The following is a 19,680-nucleotide window of genomic DNA, read 5'->3' as shown; positions in this document are numbered from 1 at the left end:
GCTTCGTCATTTAAATGCACTAACGGACTCTATTGTTGTTCTATGTAAGTTATAACGTTACACTAGTCTGACGTGCAAAACCGTTTTGCTTGCTACTGCTAAGTTTTAGTCACATACAATAGTCCATTAAACCGAATCATATCCTCATAAACTGCGAGTAAACACAAACGTTGACAGGCCACTAAATACAGTACATACCACAGAGACGGATGTCCTGCTGTTGCTGTTTCTCCTGTTCAATTTATTTCTGCCTCCCAATGATTCTGGATCATTATCTATATTAGCTGAGCCATGGGTTTCTCCACGCTTGAGGACGTCACCGCTTTGTTCGCGATCGTCATTCTTTAGCTCCGCCCACACGATACGCCTCCAGGCGCTTGTTTTTTTCCGGAAAGACTCGGTACAGCCCATATTTCTTTTATAAATATAATAAAACTAAAGACTTTTCGGAGATATGAAGGATGCAATACTACTCTATAGGTACTCAAGATTGACATGAGATTGACTGAAACTGAGTGTTTCACCCCCCCTTTAATGAATATCTGAGAAAATCACGTTTTTGTGAAATGCTGTTTCCAGATCAGAGATTCAGAGCGATGATCCAACACAGATGGAGTAGATCGAGTCCATCAACACCCCTAATGCTTGCACAGTCCTGTAGCTCATCCTGGGTCCACATTTCATTCAGTAACATTAGATAGTTTTGATTGATATGCTGTTTAATGATGATGATCTAGTTATTTGACATGTGCATATGATTACATGCGATCGCTTGTTTTACTGCATCTTACTAGCGTGTTTTAATCAGGAGATTCAGTACTCATTCAGAAGATGCGCAAGACCACCCCCTAGTGCAAGACAGTGAAAATTCTGTTTTTGGCCTGGAAGCGTTTTCTCACAAATAACGGACAATTTCAGTGTTTGGCGGTGAAAGAGTGAGGGTAAAGGGCCCTATTTTAACGATTTGAGCGCATAATCGGAACTTAAGGCATGTCTGAATCCACTTCTGCTAGCTTAATGATAGAAAGAAAAAAAAAGTTGGCACCACAGACGCATGGTCCAAAAGGATTGTACCTAGTCTCTTAATGAGTCATGGGTGTGTTTTGGGAGGTCCAATTAACCACTTCAACCATGGTGGCATTGCTATTTAGTGAATTTGCAAGTGGAAAGACTAAACACTTCTCCAGAGAGGAATCCTTTTTTCCTTGCTATTTAAACAACGTGGCACTGGACATGAAAATGATAACTGTCAGGCTGGAACTAGCAAAAAAACTAAAAAACACTTGCCTTCCGTCTCATTGCTTAGTGTATATTTTTGTACTTTTTATTATTTGTTCAAATGGTTGTTCATATCTCATCTTAATATGCAGAGACAGCTATAATTGTTATTATTATTAATAAACATTAATGCTTATTTATGTATTTATGAAATTTTTGGGTCCAATTCTTGCTATTAACTACTACTTTTGCCTCAATAAACTCCTTATCACTGCTTATTAAAGGTCCCGTTCTTCGCGTGTTTTCGAAGCTTTGATTATGTTTACAGTGTGCAATATAACATGAGTTCATGTTTCGCTTGTAAAAAACACAGTATTTTTCACACAATTTATTTATCTGTACACCGCTGTTTCCTCTGTCCTAAAAATGGCCTGATGATTTCCTTCAGGAGTGACGTCACTAGAACAATCTGTTCTAGTGACGTCACTCCTGAAGGAAGTGCAGGGGTGTAATCCGAAACGGCCGTTCGCTGTAGGCTTTGAAAGGGAACTTCTGTTAAATAAAATATCTCGCTTGGCATTGAACTTTGAGCTTTCTAATTTTACAGGTATTATTTATGCATCAGCAACAGCAACATTACACACTAACTAAAGTTTGAAAGATGGAATCGCGAAGAACGGGACCACTAATAGTTAGAAAATCAGGCTCTGAATAACATTTCCTGCTGACTCTTTCTCTGTGTGAATATACCTGTAAATGACGCCGTGTTGGTGCAGAAACATTAGTGCTGATGTAACCTCAGCGGCGTAGAAACGGGAACGAGCTTCATCAAACTTTCGTGATCGCTGGATCTGAAACATCAGGTCTCCTCCATTCACATACTCCATAACAAAGAACAACCGATCCTACAGATACAGAGAGAAAGAGAAAGAAAACAAAAAAGACAGTTCATTTTCACAGAATGGGACACACCCAGTTATAGCGTGATTTAAAATCATATACAGTTTCACTGTCAACCCTGTTGTAGTTTCACAAACAGCTGTCCAGATAACAGCTAAGCTAGGTTTGCTTATTTGATTACTTGACAGCACAAAAAACGTGAAATAATTACAGCACAGGCACTTGGATGATAAAATGAAGCACACATTCTGACTCGCAGTAGTAAATATTTCTTGTAATGTAACTAAAAAGAAAAGAAAGTTTGGGATTCTTGTGTTCCCTTTCTATAAATTAAAAAATATATCAATATAAAAACCTTATACACTTCTTATCATAATCCATTGACCTATTTATCCACAAAGTTTATGATCAGGAAGTTGAGATACATCTTTTATTTTCCAATACCATTAAAACAACAAATACCCAATTCAGAGAAATGCATTTGCAGTAAAGCTACACGAAATCCTGCAGTTTAAAATGTACATGGGACATTCAAATAGACTATTATTGTTTAAAAAAAGAATATATTAAATATTATATGTAATTACCATATTTATCTCAACCATTTATTCATCAACCCTCAAAACGTTGCCAAATTTGAAATTATTCAACACCACATGACCAGAAGTTCAAGACATTCTACTGCTGTAAACTAAATCAAAGTCCCTTTCAAGTAAAGTCAGTTCACTTCACGGCCATATTTGCAACACCCTAGGGCAGCTATTTTGGGTATTCTAAGACCAAGTCCTATTTATTTGAATCGGGGAATACAGTTCCTCAAAAACTGCTTGTCAAACTCACAATTAAATAACATATTTCAAATCAGCAACAAAATTTGACATGAACTGTCCTAAAAATGTTTTTTTCTAATACTCAAAGAGCGCTAAAACCAGCCAATGTGCATGCAGTCCTAAGCCTCAGGTTTCTATGGGAACCAGAGCTACTAACAGCAGCTGCAGTGACGCAATGACTTTACCAATCAGCGATTGGTTATTTCGTTTTTTTTGCACACAAAAACTATTCTCGTCGCTTCATAAAATTATCGTAGAGCCACTGTAGTGAGATGGACTTTGTAACACGTCTTTAGTGCGTTTTATGGGTCTTGAGAGAGAAAATGACATTGGTGTCAATGAAGGCCTGTCTGAGCCATCGGATTTCAACAAAAATATCTTGATTTGTGTTCTGAAGATGAACGGAGGTCTTGCAGGTGTCGAACGACATTAGGGTAAGTCATTAATGAAAGAACATTTTTGGGTGAATTAACCTTTTAAGAACATTGTAGTACCGAGCCTGAACCAGGATTGGTCAGATTTGGATTAATAATTGGGATCACTGTCCTGTTGGAAAGTCCATTGATCATCAAGCTTCAGTCTATGCACAGCAGGCACCATACTCTGCAAGAATGGCCTGAAACTTCAAAGAATCCATTATGCCCTTCATACAGTCAAGATTTCCAATTCCTGCAGAAGCAAAACATCCCCATAACCAGACTGGTGCAGCTCAATGGTTGACCATGGTGTTCTGGTAGGCATAAGCCATGTTTTTTTGTTTTGTTTTTTGCACCAATCATAATGCTGATTCATGGGTCCAAAAAGTTTCACGCACACCCACTCACACATGAGAAAGCTTGTGTGTGGTTAAGCAAAGGTCAACAGATTATAAGGAAACAAAACAAATAAACACACAACACAAGTCTTTGTTTAAGATGAAATACATTATATCAAATCACATATCTCAATCTTTGCTAAATGATCTCTTATGGCCAGATTTACATAACAGGGCAAATTAGTGCAAGACCGTAATCCAATAAAAGCATCTGACAATGTGCAAATTAAAGAACACAGATGCAGCAAAATTTCCATTTTGACCAACGCAATCTACCAAGAGCAGTAGTTTCACAAACAAACAGAGCCGATGATAATCAGTTGAGGAGGGTAATCTAACCTAAAGTGAGAAAATTCTCTTCCTTCTATCACACGCTCGCTCTCTGTTCTTTGCGGTTCCTCCTCCTACAGCAAATATCAGTTGTCAAACACCAAATGGTATAAGATATGCTTTTTCTGGGTGTTAAATAATGGCACAAATACCAATGAGTTCACCTTAGTTCTTTGTCCTGTATCATCTTTGAGTTGAGTGGATGTGATAGCTGATCGTCCTGAGTTCCCGGTAATTTCCTAAGACTACTGATATAGTATTTCCTACTGTACATTGTGCACTTATTTAGCTGCTTTGCATGTTCTAGCAAAGCCTTGAGGACCACACTCACTCTCCATCTGGCAAAAAAAGACGTATTTCCCTGTTCTCTCCATGCACCTTATTACACCAGCATCAATGAGCGCACAAAGGCTCACCTGGTGTCGGTCTTCTGGGATCTTTGGCAGAGTTGGTGCTGGTGTACTGCACTTCACCATAGGCCTCGCTAATTCACCCAGCTGTACAGACTGTTTGCCAGAGCCCACTGCAGACAGAGGAATTGATCCTGCCACATTAAACAAGCCTGACCATACTAAAACGATTGAGCCAAACATCGCATCTGAGCCTAAGCCTCAATTTACATCAGCGTGGGAAGGCTCGTGGAGTTTGAGGGTGTGGATTGCAGCTTCCGCTGGCCTCTGTGTTGCATTTGTTAAAAGGGGATGTTACTGTCTCCGCTGTACCGTTCCAATTCCAGTTCTCCAGCATCTATGCTGGTCCCACCATGCTCCAAGTCCTCTGCGTCTCCTATGATCCCCCCCAGCCTCCCTTACCTAACTCCTCCCTTACCAAACTTCAGCCAGTTCCTCTGCCCAGTCTCTGCTGGGCTCCTCTCCTCTGTGGTGTGGATCCAACTCTGGCCTTCTGGCATCCAGATCCTCCTGGATGAAGGTATCCCCTGGCTCCACCCCCAACCACTGATCCCATTGCTCCACCTTGGCCTGTCATCCAGACTCCTCCGTCTTGGCTCCTCCCTCCCTTAGCTCCACTTGGGCCCATTGGACTTGAACTCCACAGGGCGTCGCTGCAGCCCCTTTTGCGGCCTCCAAAGCTTGCAGTGTCATTCTGGTTCATCTACGCTTTGGGCTCACCTATCATTGGCTCAGTCTCCATCCGTTGTCCCCATAGCTTTTTTGAGAAGATCTCCACCATGGCTCCTCCCTCCCTCAACTTATCCTGGCTGTACTCTGCGTTTCAGCCAGACTCCTGCTCCTGTCTCCACCCTGCCTCCTCCCACCAACTTAGCCACCCTGGTCTCTTCCCCAGTCAATGTCCCTGGCTCCCTATCTCTACTGGCTCTGAGTCCTCTTTCAGAGCCCCTGCTCTTCATCCTCAGTTGGACAGTTATGGCACTCAGCCGCCTGTTATTTAATTAGTATCCTCATTAATCCCCATGTAATTAAGCCAGAGTTCTCCCGTACCATCTTTGAGTTAAGTGGATGTGTTAGCTGATTCTCATTATTTCTCCTATAATTTCTAAAGTGTGATATCAAAGACTGTTGCTATAGAATTTCCTACACCGTGTACTTCTTTATACCAGCCACATGACATTATCTGACTATGAAGTCACTATACTTTATTTATTTACTAATCGCACATCAAAAGAAGTGATGTTTGCCCGTGCAAAAGTCAACGGCATGATGCTAGGCTGTTGTGGGTGGTGTTTATACACTGTGAAAAAATATTGTTGGTTTAACTTGGAAAAAGTAAGTAACCTGGTTGCCTTAAAATGTTGAATTTATTGAAATACATTTTTTTAGTTAATACAATGAAGTACTATACTATACTATACTATACTATACTATACTATACTATACTATACTATACTATACTATACTATACTATACCATACTATACCATACTATACCATACTATACTACACTGTACTATACTATACTATACTATACTATACTATACTATACTATACTATACTATACTATACTATAAAGTCACAATTGTTCACAAAAAACATTATACCACGCAATTGCTAGTTTATATCTCAGAATTCTGACTTCATAACTCGCAATTGTGAGTAAAAAAGTCAGAATTCTGACAAAAAAAGCTGCAATTACTCTTTTATTTTTATTTAGTGGGCTTCCATAAATAGTGTACCACGTGATTTGAGGTATATATAATTCATATCCGTAGCACAAACAGAGCGGGACAAAAATTAGGTTTGAATTTGAAGAAATCTGAAGGAATCCCAAACTTTGAAAAAGTACATGGCATGAAAAAACCCTGTTATTTTGTGCCAATATTATGGTAGGCCTACTTCTTAAGCATTATGCAGGGAGAGTAATGACAAGAATAGTATACTAAATCAATCAGGATATACAGTGCCTTGCAAAAGTATTCAGCCCCCTTGAAATTTGCGACCTTTTGCCACATTTCAAGCTTCAAACATAAAGATATAAAACTGTAACTTTTTGTGAAGAATCAACAACAAGTGGGACACAATCATGAAGTGGAATGAAATGTTTTGGATATTTTAAACTTTTAAAAAAAATCAAAAACTGAAAAATTGGGCGTGCAAAATTATTCGGCCCCTTTACTTTCAGTGCAGCAAACTCTCTCCAGAAGTTCAGTGAGGATCTCTGAATGATCCAATGTTGACCTAAATGACTAATGATGATGAATAGAATCCACCTGTGTGTAATCAAGTCTCCGTATAAATGCACCTGCACTGATAGTCTCAGAGGTCCGTTTAAAGCACAGAGAGCATCATGAAGAACAAGGAACACACCAGGCAGGTCCGAGATACTGTTGTGGAGAAGTTTAAAGCCGGATTTGGATACAAAAAGATTTCCCAAGCTTTAAACATCCCAAGGAGCACTGTGCAAGTGATAATATTGAAATGGAAGGAGTATCAGACCACTGCAAATCTACCAAGACCTGGCCGTCCCTCTAAACTTTCAGCTCATACAAGGAGAAGACTGATCAGAGATGCAGCCAAGAGGCCCATGATCACTCTGGATGAACTGCAGAGATCTACAGCTGAGCTGGGAGACTCTCTCCATAGGACAACAATCAGTCGTATACTGCACAAATCTGGCCTTTATGGAAGAGTGGCAAGAAGAAAGCCATTTCTTAAAGATATCCATAAAAAGTGTTGTTTAAAGTTTGCCACAAGCCACCTGGGAGACACACCAAACATGTGGAAGAAGGTGCTCTGGTCAGATGAAACCAAAATTTAACTTTTTGGCAACAATGCAAAACGTTATGTTTGGCCTAAAAGCAACACAGCTCATCACCCTGAACACACCATCCCCACTGTCAAACATGGTGGTGGCAGCATCATGGTTTGGGCCTTCTTTTCTTCAGCAGGGACAGGGAAGATGGTTAAAATGAATGGGAAGATGGATGGAGCCAAATACAGGACCATTCTGAAAGAAAACCTGATGGAGTCTGCAAAAGACCTGAGACTGGGACGGAGATTTGTCTTCCAACAAAGACAATGATCCAAAACATAAAGCAAAATCTACAATGGAATGGTTCAAAAATTACCATATCCAGGTGTTAGAATGGCCAAGTCAAAGTCCAGGCCTGAATCCAATCGAGAATCTGTGGAAAGAACTGAAAACTGCTGTTCACAAACGCTCTCCATCCAACCTCACTGAGCTCGAGCTGTTCTGCAAGGAGGAATGGGCAAAAATTTCAGTCTTGATGTGCAAAACTGATAGAGACATACCCCAAGCGACTTACAGCTGTAATCGCAGCAAAAGGTGGCGCAACAAAGTATTAACTTAAGGGGGCAGAATAATTTTGCACGCCCAATTTTTCATTTTATTTGTTATAAAATTTTGAAATATCCAATAAATTTTGTTCCACTTCATGTTTGTGTCCCACTTGTTGTTGATTCTTCACAAAAAATTACAGTTTTATATCTTTATGTTTGAGGCCTAAAATGTGGCTAAGGTTGCAAAGTTCAAGGGGGCTGAATACCTTCGCAAGGCATTGTAGGTACATGAAATGAATCATAATGCTGAAGTGGAGATTGTTAATGCAGAATACATAATGAAGTGCCACCAGAAATATCAAATAGTTTTACGCCTTATGACTTTTGATGGACAAAGTTATCTTATGTAAGTGTACAAAAGCCCACTTCTGTGTATTTTGTTCATTCAGAGAGGAGGAATTTAAACAGGATGCTTAAATAGTTTGTGTAAATGTGCCAAGAAATCCAAAGGAGGCCCACCCAATCCAATATGAACAAACATTTCCTGCCCCTAATTAGAAATGAACAAATAGTTTCTTCCGTTTGGGTTGGACCACAGGACAGCAGCCCTGATTGGAAGATAGCGGACACAGCACAGCCCCATTTGGGTTAGTCAAAACTGGCTCTGTTTTCTTAGCTTAAAAGGGAACACAAGACTTTTCAATATTGTGTCATGAATGAGGAATAGAACAGTGTATCGGTACATCTTAAATTATAGTGAGTGTGTGTTATGCAGGGCATTTCTCTGTCAAGCTGCAACAGACGGTGGTGTAAGGAAACGTCTGTTTAGTCTCATCCATGCTTATATAACATGTTATGAAAGACATTTTCAATGGCTTATTTTCTAAAGACTGCAGGTGCAGGACGCTTCTGACAAACCGGTGCTGAAAACACAAAACAGACATACAGTACACAAACATGATAAGACCTGTAATCTGTATTATCGGAAGCCTATAGACATACACAACTCAACAACTTAACCAAATCTGTGTCAGATTACAGCTGTACTGTACATTCTGCAGTACTAGTTAAACACGCAGTAATTCTAAAATGTTAATCATTATTACACTAACTTTTTTTCAAGGATGGATTAAATGTATCTAAAACTACAGTAAAGATTTTATAATGTTGCAAAATATTTCCATTTCAAATAAATGCATAAAAGCATTTAATGGTTTTCAACATTGATTATTAGAAGAAATATATTTCTTGCGCACCAAATCAGCATATTATAATGATTTCTGAAAGACCATGTGACACTGAAGACTGGAGTAATCATGCGGAAAACTTTGCCATGATAAGTTACTATAATGTTAACACTTTACAATCATTTTTCATTTGTTAACATTAGTTAGTATTACTAAAAGAAACTTAGTTAATAAAATACATTATTCATACGTTAATTTGTTCGTGTTGGTTCACAGTGCATAAACTAACTAAAAGTACTAAAAGTACTAAAAAGTACAACTTTTGTATAATGTATTAGTAAATGTTTAAATGTTAACAAAGATGAATAAATGAAGTGCAGTTTAGTCATTTGATACCTTGCACTTACTGTGTACATGTTTTTTAAATTGTACTTACATTTTAAAAATGACCTGCATGTAATTACATCTGTAATTCATTTCTGTAGTTATATTTATAATGACACTGTTGCCCCTTACCTTACACCTTACCCTACCCTTAAACTTACCCTTACCACCACACCTGTCCCTAACTTTACCCATATCCCACCTCAATATCAGCAAAAGTGTTTTGCAATACAATATGAACACAATATTACACTGTACTTATTTTTTAATGTAAGTGTAGGTAAGGCCACCTAATAAAGTGGGATATTTTCAAATAGAAAACTGTTATTTTAAATTAATTAATTATAGCTTACATGCTGGTATTTTTAAAAATGTAACTACAATGTAAAAACATATATGTACACAATAAGTGCATTGTATCACCTGATCAATTTAAATGTTAGCACAGACATCTAATATAGAGTGGGACCCCAAAACACTTGGAAAACAGCCATACAATTTGAATGGTATTCTGTGTTTAGAAATTGTTTGAATTGTACAAAACAAGATTTCATGACCCAGTGTAAGCCATTAGGGTGTAATTTATGAGTGGTTGGTTCTGCTGCTTTCTACGTCTAAATCAAGATGTTTTATAAGGAGTTCGGATTAGATGCAGTTTACAGAAATGTCCATAGCCAGCAGTCTAACAATATGTGAGAACGGAGAGCAGTGCAAACAAAGAGACGAGCTAAGAAAAAGCAAAATATAGAAGGAAAGAAGTGGTCGTGCTTAGGAGAAGCTTAATCTCAGGATTAAGCTGCCCTACAACATTGTTCATGGAGTTTTGAGAGCAAATTAATCTCATCAATCTACTCTGGAAAAAGGAGAGAAAAAGAGAAAGGGAGAAGTAAGACATGGAAAGTGAGGGGTGAAAGAAAGAAAATGATGCTACTATCACCCATTTAATTGTAGAAAGGCAGAAGGCACTCTGAGAACACACGAGACCACTACCAGAAACTTGGCATATTGTCACGATTACCAGTGAAAATGCCCGTGTTTATCACCAGAAGGCACTCCACCCCAGACCATATAGCCATTCTGCAAAAGACTGCATTACCCATAATCCTTTGCTCATATTCATTGTTTACACCTGTGTGTCATTTTAGCCTCATCACCTCAGCCTATATAAACCATGTTCACGTTGCCATTCACTGCGAAGTCTTGATTAGTGTAACACTGCAAGTCTAAACGTTCTCCCTGTCTCATGGTTTTGGATTACCTGCCTGTTTCTGGACTACTCTCTTGAACGTGTTCCCTGCCTTGCCCTCTTTGTTTGAACTGCCTGCTTGTGTTTTGACCTTGCCTGCTGTACTCTGGTTACTTCAGCGATTAGCATATGGCTTTCTATCAGTAGAAATCCTGGAGTATATTCGAATGATTGTGAAAAATTACTCTGATGACGCAATATCATCAATTAGTGTCATCGGAGCAAGTTTTGGCCAGAGGCTAAAGACTACAGCCAGCAGAGGGAGCCATTTCCGCATGTTTTCAACCCACACATGGGGGATGGGAGATTGCACTCACAGCTCAGCTCGCAGCTGCAGGCATTCATGCTGAGCAATGTATGTGTTTTGACTTCTCAAATTAATTTCTATAAAAGTTAAGCTTCCAAAGGCATGACCTAATAATGTGCCAGACTGAACACGTTCTGTGAATGTATATGCTGTGAGCGCGGACGCGTTTACCTCAGCTCGTCATCACGAGAGCTCATTCAGCTCAATCATCAGGATGAATATTATCTAACTCCTGCAGCGTTTGTGCTGTGACACTCCCTCTGCGGTTAAATCACATTATATTGAACAGACACGTTCAGTTTTTAATTGTAGTGTCTGTTCTCTAACTGAACTGATTTTGTGAAAAAGAACACGGTGGGGAAAGTGATCCAGTCACAGTGATTCAGTTGCTGTGGCTTTTGGAGTGGCCTCACAGGGCAGCGAATCATCCCCATGAGACAAATACATTTTACATTTGTCTTTATCTCAGTCTAGAAAGCACCAAATTCAAAAATAATTTCACGTTTCTACTACATTAATGACCCAGTTTAAATACGGATTCATCTTCCCAGCGCTGAAGTACTCCTTTTATAAAATTGCATTTAGATCCTCAGACTTTGTGTCTTGGGGCAGTATGTTACACATATAAAACAATGACACTAATCTTGAAATTTGAACAAAAGAGAGTGATCTGAAATGGAATGTTTCAACAAATATAGTTTTCATCATTGTTCTAATAAAGACAACTTCTGTATTTGAGAATGAGAGCAAAAGATCTTAAATTAATTTAAAGAAAAGTGTCGCAATCTAGATCTCGGGTCTTCATCTCGGTAAATGTTTGCATCTGTATTTTTAAAGTAGTTTCACAATTTATAGGCTTAGAAGACATTTTTACACACAGAGCAAGACTGCATGTTCTAAATCTTCTAAAATCCTCACGTTTCATCACTTACATACTGGTAATGTTTCGCTATATCATGTCATATCCCAATCCTACATGAGCTTAGGCAAAATATTTTATTACATGTAAATTTATAGGTGAGTATAAACTGTGACAGAATTAATAATTAATTAATATTATAATATAATTTATATAATATAAAATTATTTGATATACTATTTATTCATATTTGTTAATAATCAGCAGGCTAGAAATTTTGTTTTATGTTTTACTGAAAGTTGTTAGATGTTATTAATAAATATAATATGTAATATCTGATATAATATAATATAAAAATCTATAATATAATATTTATTAATATTTGTTAATAATAAGTAGGCTATAATTTATGTATAATAAATGAATATAATATAATGAATATATAATTAATATAATGTGATTATTAATATTTGTTAATAACCAATAAGCTGGAATTACTTATAATTTGTTTACTGAAAGTTAAATTTTAATACAATAAATATAATATATCATATGTAACACTTCAGTGAAATACGGGTGAAACAGGCTGCAAATCTTTGTTTTTCATTTTTTTTACATTAGAACTTAAATTAAATTCATAATTTAATATGACATTATTAATATTTATTTTTCATAATTCTTAATTTTATTTTATTAATATTTAAACATACATTTTAAATATAATATAATATAATATAATATAATATAATATAATATAATATAATATAATTAATATAATATAATATAATATAATATAATAAACATAATATAATATAATATAATATAATATAATATAATATAATATAATATAATATAATATAATATAATATAATATAATATAATATAATATAATATAATATAATATAATAGTGCCAGTGAATTCTCAAGCATGAGCTAACTCTCTGCCCCTCCTTTTTTCTGTCTCTGTCTCTCTTTCTTCGTCTCTCAGGCAATCATTCAGACTTTACATGTTCCATAATCCTCCTCACGGTCTTTCTACAGGGCCCCTTCTTTTGGCTATTTTCTGTCTGCAGGAGCATGTCTGCCCATGGTCCCAACAGGCCTCATCAGAAACAGTTGTGTAATGTTATTTACATTTCTGCAGCGTAATTACAGTTGATAAGAATATGGCTGTGATCCCAAAGCTGATTAAAACCAGAAGCAGCAGTTCAAAAAGAGTACACGGCTTCTATTCCCCCCCAAATCATGTCTTCCTTCTTCTTTCGGCCCCTTTCCCGCACTACTACCGCCTCCGACCCTTCTTTCTTCACGTCTCTTGCTTTGTTGCCCTCCGTCAGTGTGTGTCCTGTGTTCTCCGATGTGGGCGAATGAGAGGGGAGATACTGTGGGCGGTAGTCGAAGGGTGAAAAAGAGAAATGAGGACACTAGATATCACTGTGAGTGTAACTGGGGCATGGGAGGGGAAGCTGAACAAGAGAGACGGAAAGAAGTGAAAGTGCAAAATAGAGAAGAACAGGGTAAAGAGATAGATGATGAGAGAGATAAAAGCCTTGGTGAAAAGGATGTAAGAGTCTTTAATGAGCACAGTTCATTGATAGAACTAGTACAACTTCAACTTGCCTTTCCTGGCTGCAAATACAACTGTGCAAATGTTTGTGCACCCCTGGTGATTAAACAAAATGAAAGGTTGTTAACAGCATTTGATTTGAATTTACTGGACGCCTATTTTTCAGTTAATTTGAACTGACATCCGTTTTTTTTATATATACTTAGAAAACAAAACTTATATTATCATAAAACACTTTCACTTTTCAATTCATCTGACCTCTTTTTTTAATACAGCTTCAAACTACTCAATAGACTTTCATCTCAACCACATCATGATACACCGGTGTCAGAAATAGATCACACTGCCACCTCCTGGACAACGTCTGTTATTCTAAATTCTGATCAATCCAGTGTGGCTCTGCCATCTGCTGGACTGTAGGAATAGATTCAGATTTTTCACATGGAATTTCCATGTAACCTTACGATTGTTAGTCATTTAGGTGTTAATGCTTAATTAATGCTTAATTGATTTTAAGTTAATAAACTGAATTTATATTATTCAAATCAGTTAAATGATTGTTTTAGGCTGCTTTAACTAGGTCTGCCGGAGGACACTTCCCATAGCACCTGATGTAAAAATAAAAAGATCATAAAAAGAAATAATGACATTTATGCTAATTAATCTCTCTGTTTATCCCAAGGTGTACTGCAGTCTGCCGGATCCGACCCGTATCCAGACCAGATGGTGGACCTGAGCCTAGACGCGACCACCGCAGCCCTGAAGTGTCTGCAGGGACCATGTCAACTAGCCTCTCCTCTGTGAAGGCCTCATCAACACGACGTCCAGCGGCATTGATTCGCAACAAACCCGTCTCCAGCGTGACGACTGATCATCAACCAGATGGAACTGGACAACTATTCTGAATGTTCCGATCTAATATGACTTCAGACTTGTAATGATGCCTGAGTCATAATCATACATGGTTTGTTCGTTGGCCAGAGGAGATGCAATATGCAAAATAATATTATATAATTAGTGCTGTCAAACAATTAATCGCATTCAAAATAAAAGTTTGTCTTTACATAATGTATGTTTGTGTACTGTGTATAATAATCATGTATATATAAATACACTCATGCATGTGTATATTTAAGAAATATTGACATGTACATACTGTATATATTTATACTACATATGAATATTAAAATAAAAAATATTCTTAAATATATACATGCATGTGTGTGTATATATACATAATAATTATACACAGTACATACACATATATTACGTAAACATACTTTTATTTTGGATGTGATTAATCGCGATAAATCATTTGACAGCACTAAATATAATATAAAGTAATATAATAATAGTCTTAGTCACAAAGATATCAGCATATTAGAATGATTTCTGAAGGATCATGAGACTGAAGATTTGAGTAATAGCGGCTGAAAATTCAGCTTTTGCTATCACAGGAATTAAACAGAAATATTAAAATAAAAAAATCTACTTAAACTGCACTAATATTTCACAATATTACTGTATTTTTGATCAAATGAATACAACCTTGTGCAGAAGATACTTTTTTTTCAAAAACATTCAAAAATCTTACCAACCTCAAAAGTTTGAACGATATCGTATGTACAATATAACGTTAACCTAGAATAATAAAAGCAATTATTTATTGTTAGTTCAGGACAAATTCGACCTTGTAGTCTTAAAAAGAGGAAAAGCTCACCATTTGTCATCATTTACTTGGTCTGTTCCTCACATTTAGTTATCATATGGTTTAGAATGTAGCATTCAAGTTATATGAAGTTACAATGAATCTTTGTATAAAGCTCTATATTTGGAGACTGACAAACCGCTTTCATTCTATGGACAACAAACTGGACATTAAGTCTAAAATCTCAATGTTTTTTAACAGTAGAAAGAAAGTAATATTGGGTTTGGAACATCATGAAGGTGATATGAGGAAGACTGCAGTACTAAAGTGTTTAATCTGATCAGAAGAAAGAAATGACTTGAAATGTCTGGATGATAGAGAATGAGTTTTTACCTTTGTCTGGAAGCAGCAGAAAAGCTGAGTAAGATAGGGATGTTTTCTAGCCAGGGCCAGAATGCGTTTCTCTGTCAAAGTGCAGTCCACATCATCATCTTGAAGGATGACATCTTTTTTCAAAACTTTCACAGCGTAAACTTCATCTGTGCCTTTCAGCTCAGCCAGCATCACCTACAGCACGGAGAGGGCGATGTGAAGATGTCGATTTGTTTTCATACGCTAAAACCGAAAAGTACCGTTTCGTGACCCTCACCTTGCCGAAGCTGCCTTTGCCCAGCACTTTGATGAACGAGAAGTCCGTGAGACTCATCCTCTTCGTCTGTACGGTCTTCAAGTCTCCATTCTCCCGACCCTCGGTCACTGTGCTCTGAACGCCGCTGCTCGAGGAAGAGGAGGAAGACTTGTGCTCCTGGCCAAATGACAGGGCCTTGCGGATACTCTCCAGTTCTGCAAGCTCTGCTACAGACAGACAAAAACAACATAAGACTAGACTTAGAATAGAGAGGAATAATTATTTCAAACAATTTTGTCATCATTTACTCACACTATAAACATGTATGAGTTCATTTCTTCCATTAAACACAAAAATAAACATTTCAAAGTGCCCCAATCATGCTCCTAATTTTGTTTTGATGGTCTCCTTCAATAGGTTTACATGCATCCAGGGTCAAAAAACACTGAGATTTTCTAATTTTCTCATTGCATCATCATCACCTCTTTTCTCACAGTGTCTGAAACAGTTTGATCAAGGACTTGTTCTCTCTAAACCCTTCCTTTCTGAGAGCCTAGTTTGCTCTGATTGGTCAGACGGCCCAGTCTGTTGTGATTAGTCTACTGCTAGCAGCATGTGTCAGACACCAAACCCCCATTACCACATCTGAAGTTCAGCCAAAGACTTCCTCAGCACTCGTCGGTTTTAACTTATGGATTCTAACCCAAGTCTTTAACTTTGGATGTGCATGCATGGAACTGGATTAGCTTTCGCAGCGCACAGCATCTTCTCGACACGTCAACAACACAAACCAAACTCTTCCAGGTCACAGCTATATCTACAGTACTTGAGGGCAGGTCAAAGTAGATGTTGGGCAATTAATGAAGACCAAATGTTGGCAGTATGCAAATTTGTTTCAAACCTATGTAGGTTTGTGCAGGAAATAAGGCTGGAGTTACTGACGACTCATTTCAGACAGCTCAGAATTGGTTCATTTGGAAGAACGTAACTCCATTTAGTGAGCACTGTGATCTTTGAAACATTGCAAACCTTTTACATTAAAAAACAGCTGTTACACACTACATAAAAGGTAATATCTGAAAAAGTATAATATAGGGGCACTTTCAATGAATTTCAGTACTCCTGGTACTACAATTATAAAGATGTTTCTTTCGGTTTGTTTCTCACACAAAGTAAAATGGACCATTATTAAAGACTTTTACTCTGCTTTAAAAGGAACAGTTCACCCAAAAACAAAAATGATCCCATAATTTACTCACCCTCAAGCCATCCTTGGTCTATATGACTTTCTTCTTTCAACACAATGAGAGTTATATTAAATAATATCCTGGCTCTTCTCAGCTTTGTAAAGGCATTGAATAGTGAGTTTTTGAACTTTTCCATCATCAAAGTAATCCATACGACTCTGGATTAAAGGGTTAGTTCACCCAAAAATGAAATTGATGTCATTAATGACTCACCCTAAGACCTCAGTTTACACAGTTTAAGATATTTTATATTTTAGTCCCAGAACATATGCAGTCTATGCCCACTTTACTGGCCATGTCCAGAAAGCTAATAAAAACATCATCAAAGTAGTCCATATGTGACATCAGTTAGTTGATTAGAATCTCTTGAAGCATTAAAAATACATTTTGGTCCAAAAATAACAAAACCTATGACTTTATTCAGCATTGTCTTCTCTTCCGTGTTCCTCCAAAAAGATTCAAATAGTTCATGAATCAGTGAATCGATCAATGATTCGGGTCGCCAATGTCACGTGATTTCAGCAGTTTGGCGCGATTCGAACTGCTAAAATTACGTCACATTGGCGACCCGCAATGTCTCCACAATGCACTTTTTGGAACTTCAAAAAACTCGACCCCTATTCAATGCCATTACAAAGTTGAGAAGAGCCAGGAAATTTTTTAATATATGGATTACGTTCAGCTGAAAGAAGAAAGTCATATACACCTATGGTGGTTTAAGGGTAAGTAAACTAAAGTGAACTAAACCTTTAAGTCATTTTTTAAGCTTGAAAGCTCCAGTCTCCATTCATTGTAATCAGAAAATAATTGAAAGAAAATTGAACAATTGAAGGGCATAAAAATGTCTCCTTTTGCATTTCACTGGGGAAGAAAATTCATACAGGTTTGAAAAAAAAAAACTGGGGTGAAATAGTTTTTTTAGTACATTCATTAAAGATTAATTTTTGGGTGAACCATCCCTTTAATTATGCAAATAAATGGTGAATGTGTAATAGTGAAAGATTAAGATTGCAGAGCATGTGTAAGTGAGTGTATGTGTAATTGTGTACCCTGGTCGCAGGGGGAAGTTGGGGCTGATTTGCATCGGTCAGACTCCTCTGATGAGGGGGCTTCTGTTATGGCTTGCTGAGGGTCTTGCCCTGGAGTCAACTGAAGAGAAAACATTTTTTAACATAAATTCTAATGGTTTTTAATATTTTAATATAATCTTTCTCACCTAATCCTTTACATAATTGTCACAATCATCACTGGCCTCATTTTACTGCATCATTATTTAAAGTGGTCATACTTTTATTTATTTTTTCCCTCTGCTTATAATGTATCCTCATTTCATTTTTTTTTTTTTTTTATTGACCCACGTTCCATCTGGCAGATATTTAATACTACTCACCTTTTTCCTGCGTTGGGTACTGTTGGAGATTTTGTCTGGAGTCACCCCGAGATCAGAAAGCACTTTAGCAATTTTTCTGGCATCGACACCACAGCTAGGAGCGACATTACTTTCACAACGCCGATGGACATTCATTTTACAGGCTGTAAACAAACAGCAAGACAAATGAATATATGCCAACAAAAGCAGATGTTTGACCACAAATTATTTGTCGCCGGTATCTGCAACACTTGCCTTTGCACTGCAGGCCTTGCCGCATCAGCCCCCATAGTAAGGAGCCGCAGTGGTCACAGAAGGTGGGGACTTTGTAATTGTGAATGCTGAACATGTGTGGAATGTTTACACTGAAGCGCTGGGAGCCAACCTGTAAAAACAAAACATCATTCATGCCACGATACCCACAGTTCAATTGATGAAGAAATCCTGTACAGGTTTCAGTAGTTTTAGGTACATTAGCTCAGTGTTGTTATTGTCAACTAAAACTACAACTAAACATAAAACTTTTAACAGGTAACGCTTTACAATAAGGTATTTTAACATCAAATATCCTTTAACATTAGTTCATGCATTAACTTACATAAACTAAGAGTATGAATGCATGAATGAATGAATGAGGCATTTATTTAGCACTTTCATATGTACTACTGTGCACCCAAAGCGCTTTACAATCAAAGGGGGTCTCTCATAACCACCACCAGTGTGCAGCATCCACTTGGATTATGTGACGGCAGCCACACTACAACGGTGCTGCGCTCACCACACACCAGCGATAGGTGGAGAGGAGAGAGAGTGATATAGCCAGTTCAATGGATGGGGATTATTAGGAGGCCATGATTGGTAAGGGCCAATGGAGGGAATTTGGCCAGGACAACGGGGTTACACACCTACTCTTTATAAGAAGTGCCATGGAATTTTTAATGACCACAGAGGGTCAGGACCTTGGTTTAACGTCTCATCCGAAGGTCGGTGCTTGTTACAGCACAGTGTCCCCGTCACTATACTGGGGTGTATTGTAAGCTGGCCTCACTAACACCTCTTCCAATCGCTACCTAGTTTTCCCAGTTGGTCTCCCATCCAGGCACAGACCAGGCTCAGCCCTGATTAGCTTCAGTGGTAAACTGGGCTACAGGGTGATGTGGCTGCTGGAATAAGCAATATATTGTTTATTAGTTAATATAAATATTAATATTCACGTTAGTGAATTGTAAACAGTTAAAACATTAGATTTTAATAATTTAATGAAATCAGCATTAACTAAGATGAATGCTGCAGAAGAATTGTTCACTGTTCATTTATGTAAACTAATGTAGTTAACTAATGTTAAAATGTTAGTTCACCCAAAAATTTAAATTCTGTCATTAATTACTCACCCTCATGCCAAACCCATAAGGCCTTCGTTCATCTTCGGAA

At 37.5% G+C, this 19,680-nt stretch overlaps 1 protein-coding gene across 2 annotated transcripts in view; it reads right to left on the bottom strand.

Annotated features, from left to right (window-relative positions):
• The window catches only part of prkcea (protein kinase C, epsilon a), an 87,352-nt gene that overhangs the window by 19,462 nt on the left and 48,210 nt on the right, over positions 1-19,680 (bottom strand). Inside the window, exons 6-11 of one of the 2 annotated variants that reach the window (XM_067429407.1) lie at positions 18,505-18,634; positions 18,271-18,413; positions 17,930-18,029; positions 15,655-15,857; positions 15,399-15,572; positions 1,969-2,123 (exon numbers count right to left, since the gene is read on the bottom strand). In XM_067429407.1, the coding sequence (XP_067285508.1) occupies positions 1,969-2,123; positions 15,399-15,572; positions 15,655-15,857; positions 17,930-18,029; positions 18,271-18,413; positions 18,505-18,634 (905 nt within the window). Of the gene's footprint in view, positions 1-1,968; positions 2,124-15,398; positions 15,573-15,654; positions 15,861-17,929; positions 18,030-18,270; positions 18,414-18,504; positions 18,635-19,680 lie in introns of both variants that reach the window. The other variant, XM_067429406.1, reaches the window with a different exon arrangement.

This window comes from Pseudorasbora parva, chromosome 21 (genome assembly GCF_024679245.1).
Source record: "Pseudorasbora parva isolate DD20220531a chromosome 21, ASM2467924v1, whole genome shotgun sequence".
Classification (NCBI taxonomy): domain Eukaryota; kingdom Metazoa; phylum Chordata; class Actinopteri; order Cypriniformes; family Gobionidae; genus Pseudorasbora; species Pseudorasbora parva.
The sequence above is the reverse complement of the archived record's forward strand: the minus strand, read 5'-3'. Positions and strand labels throughout refer to the sequence as shown.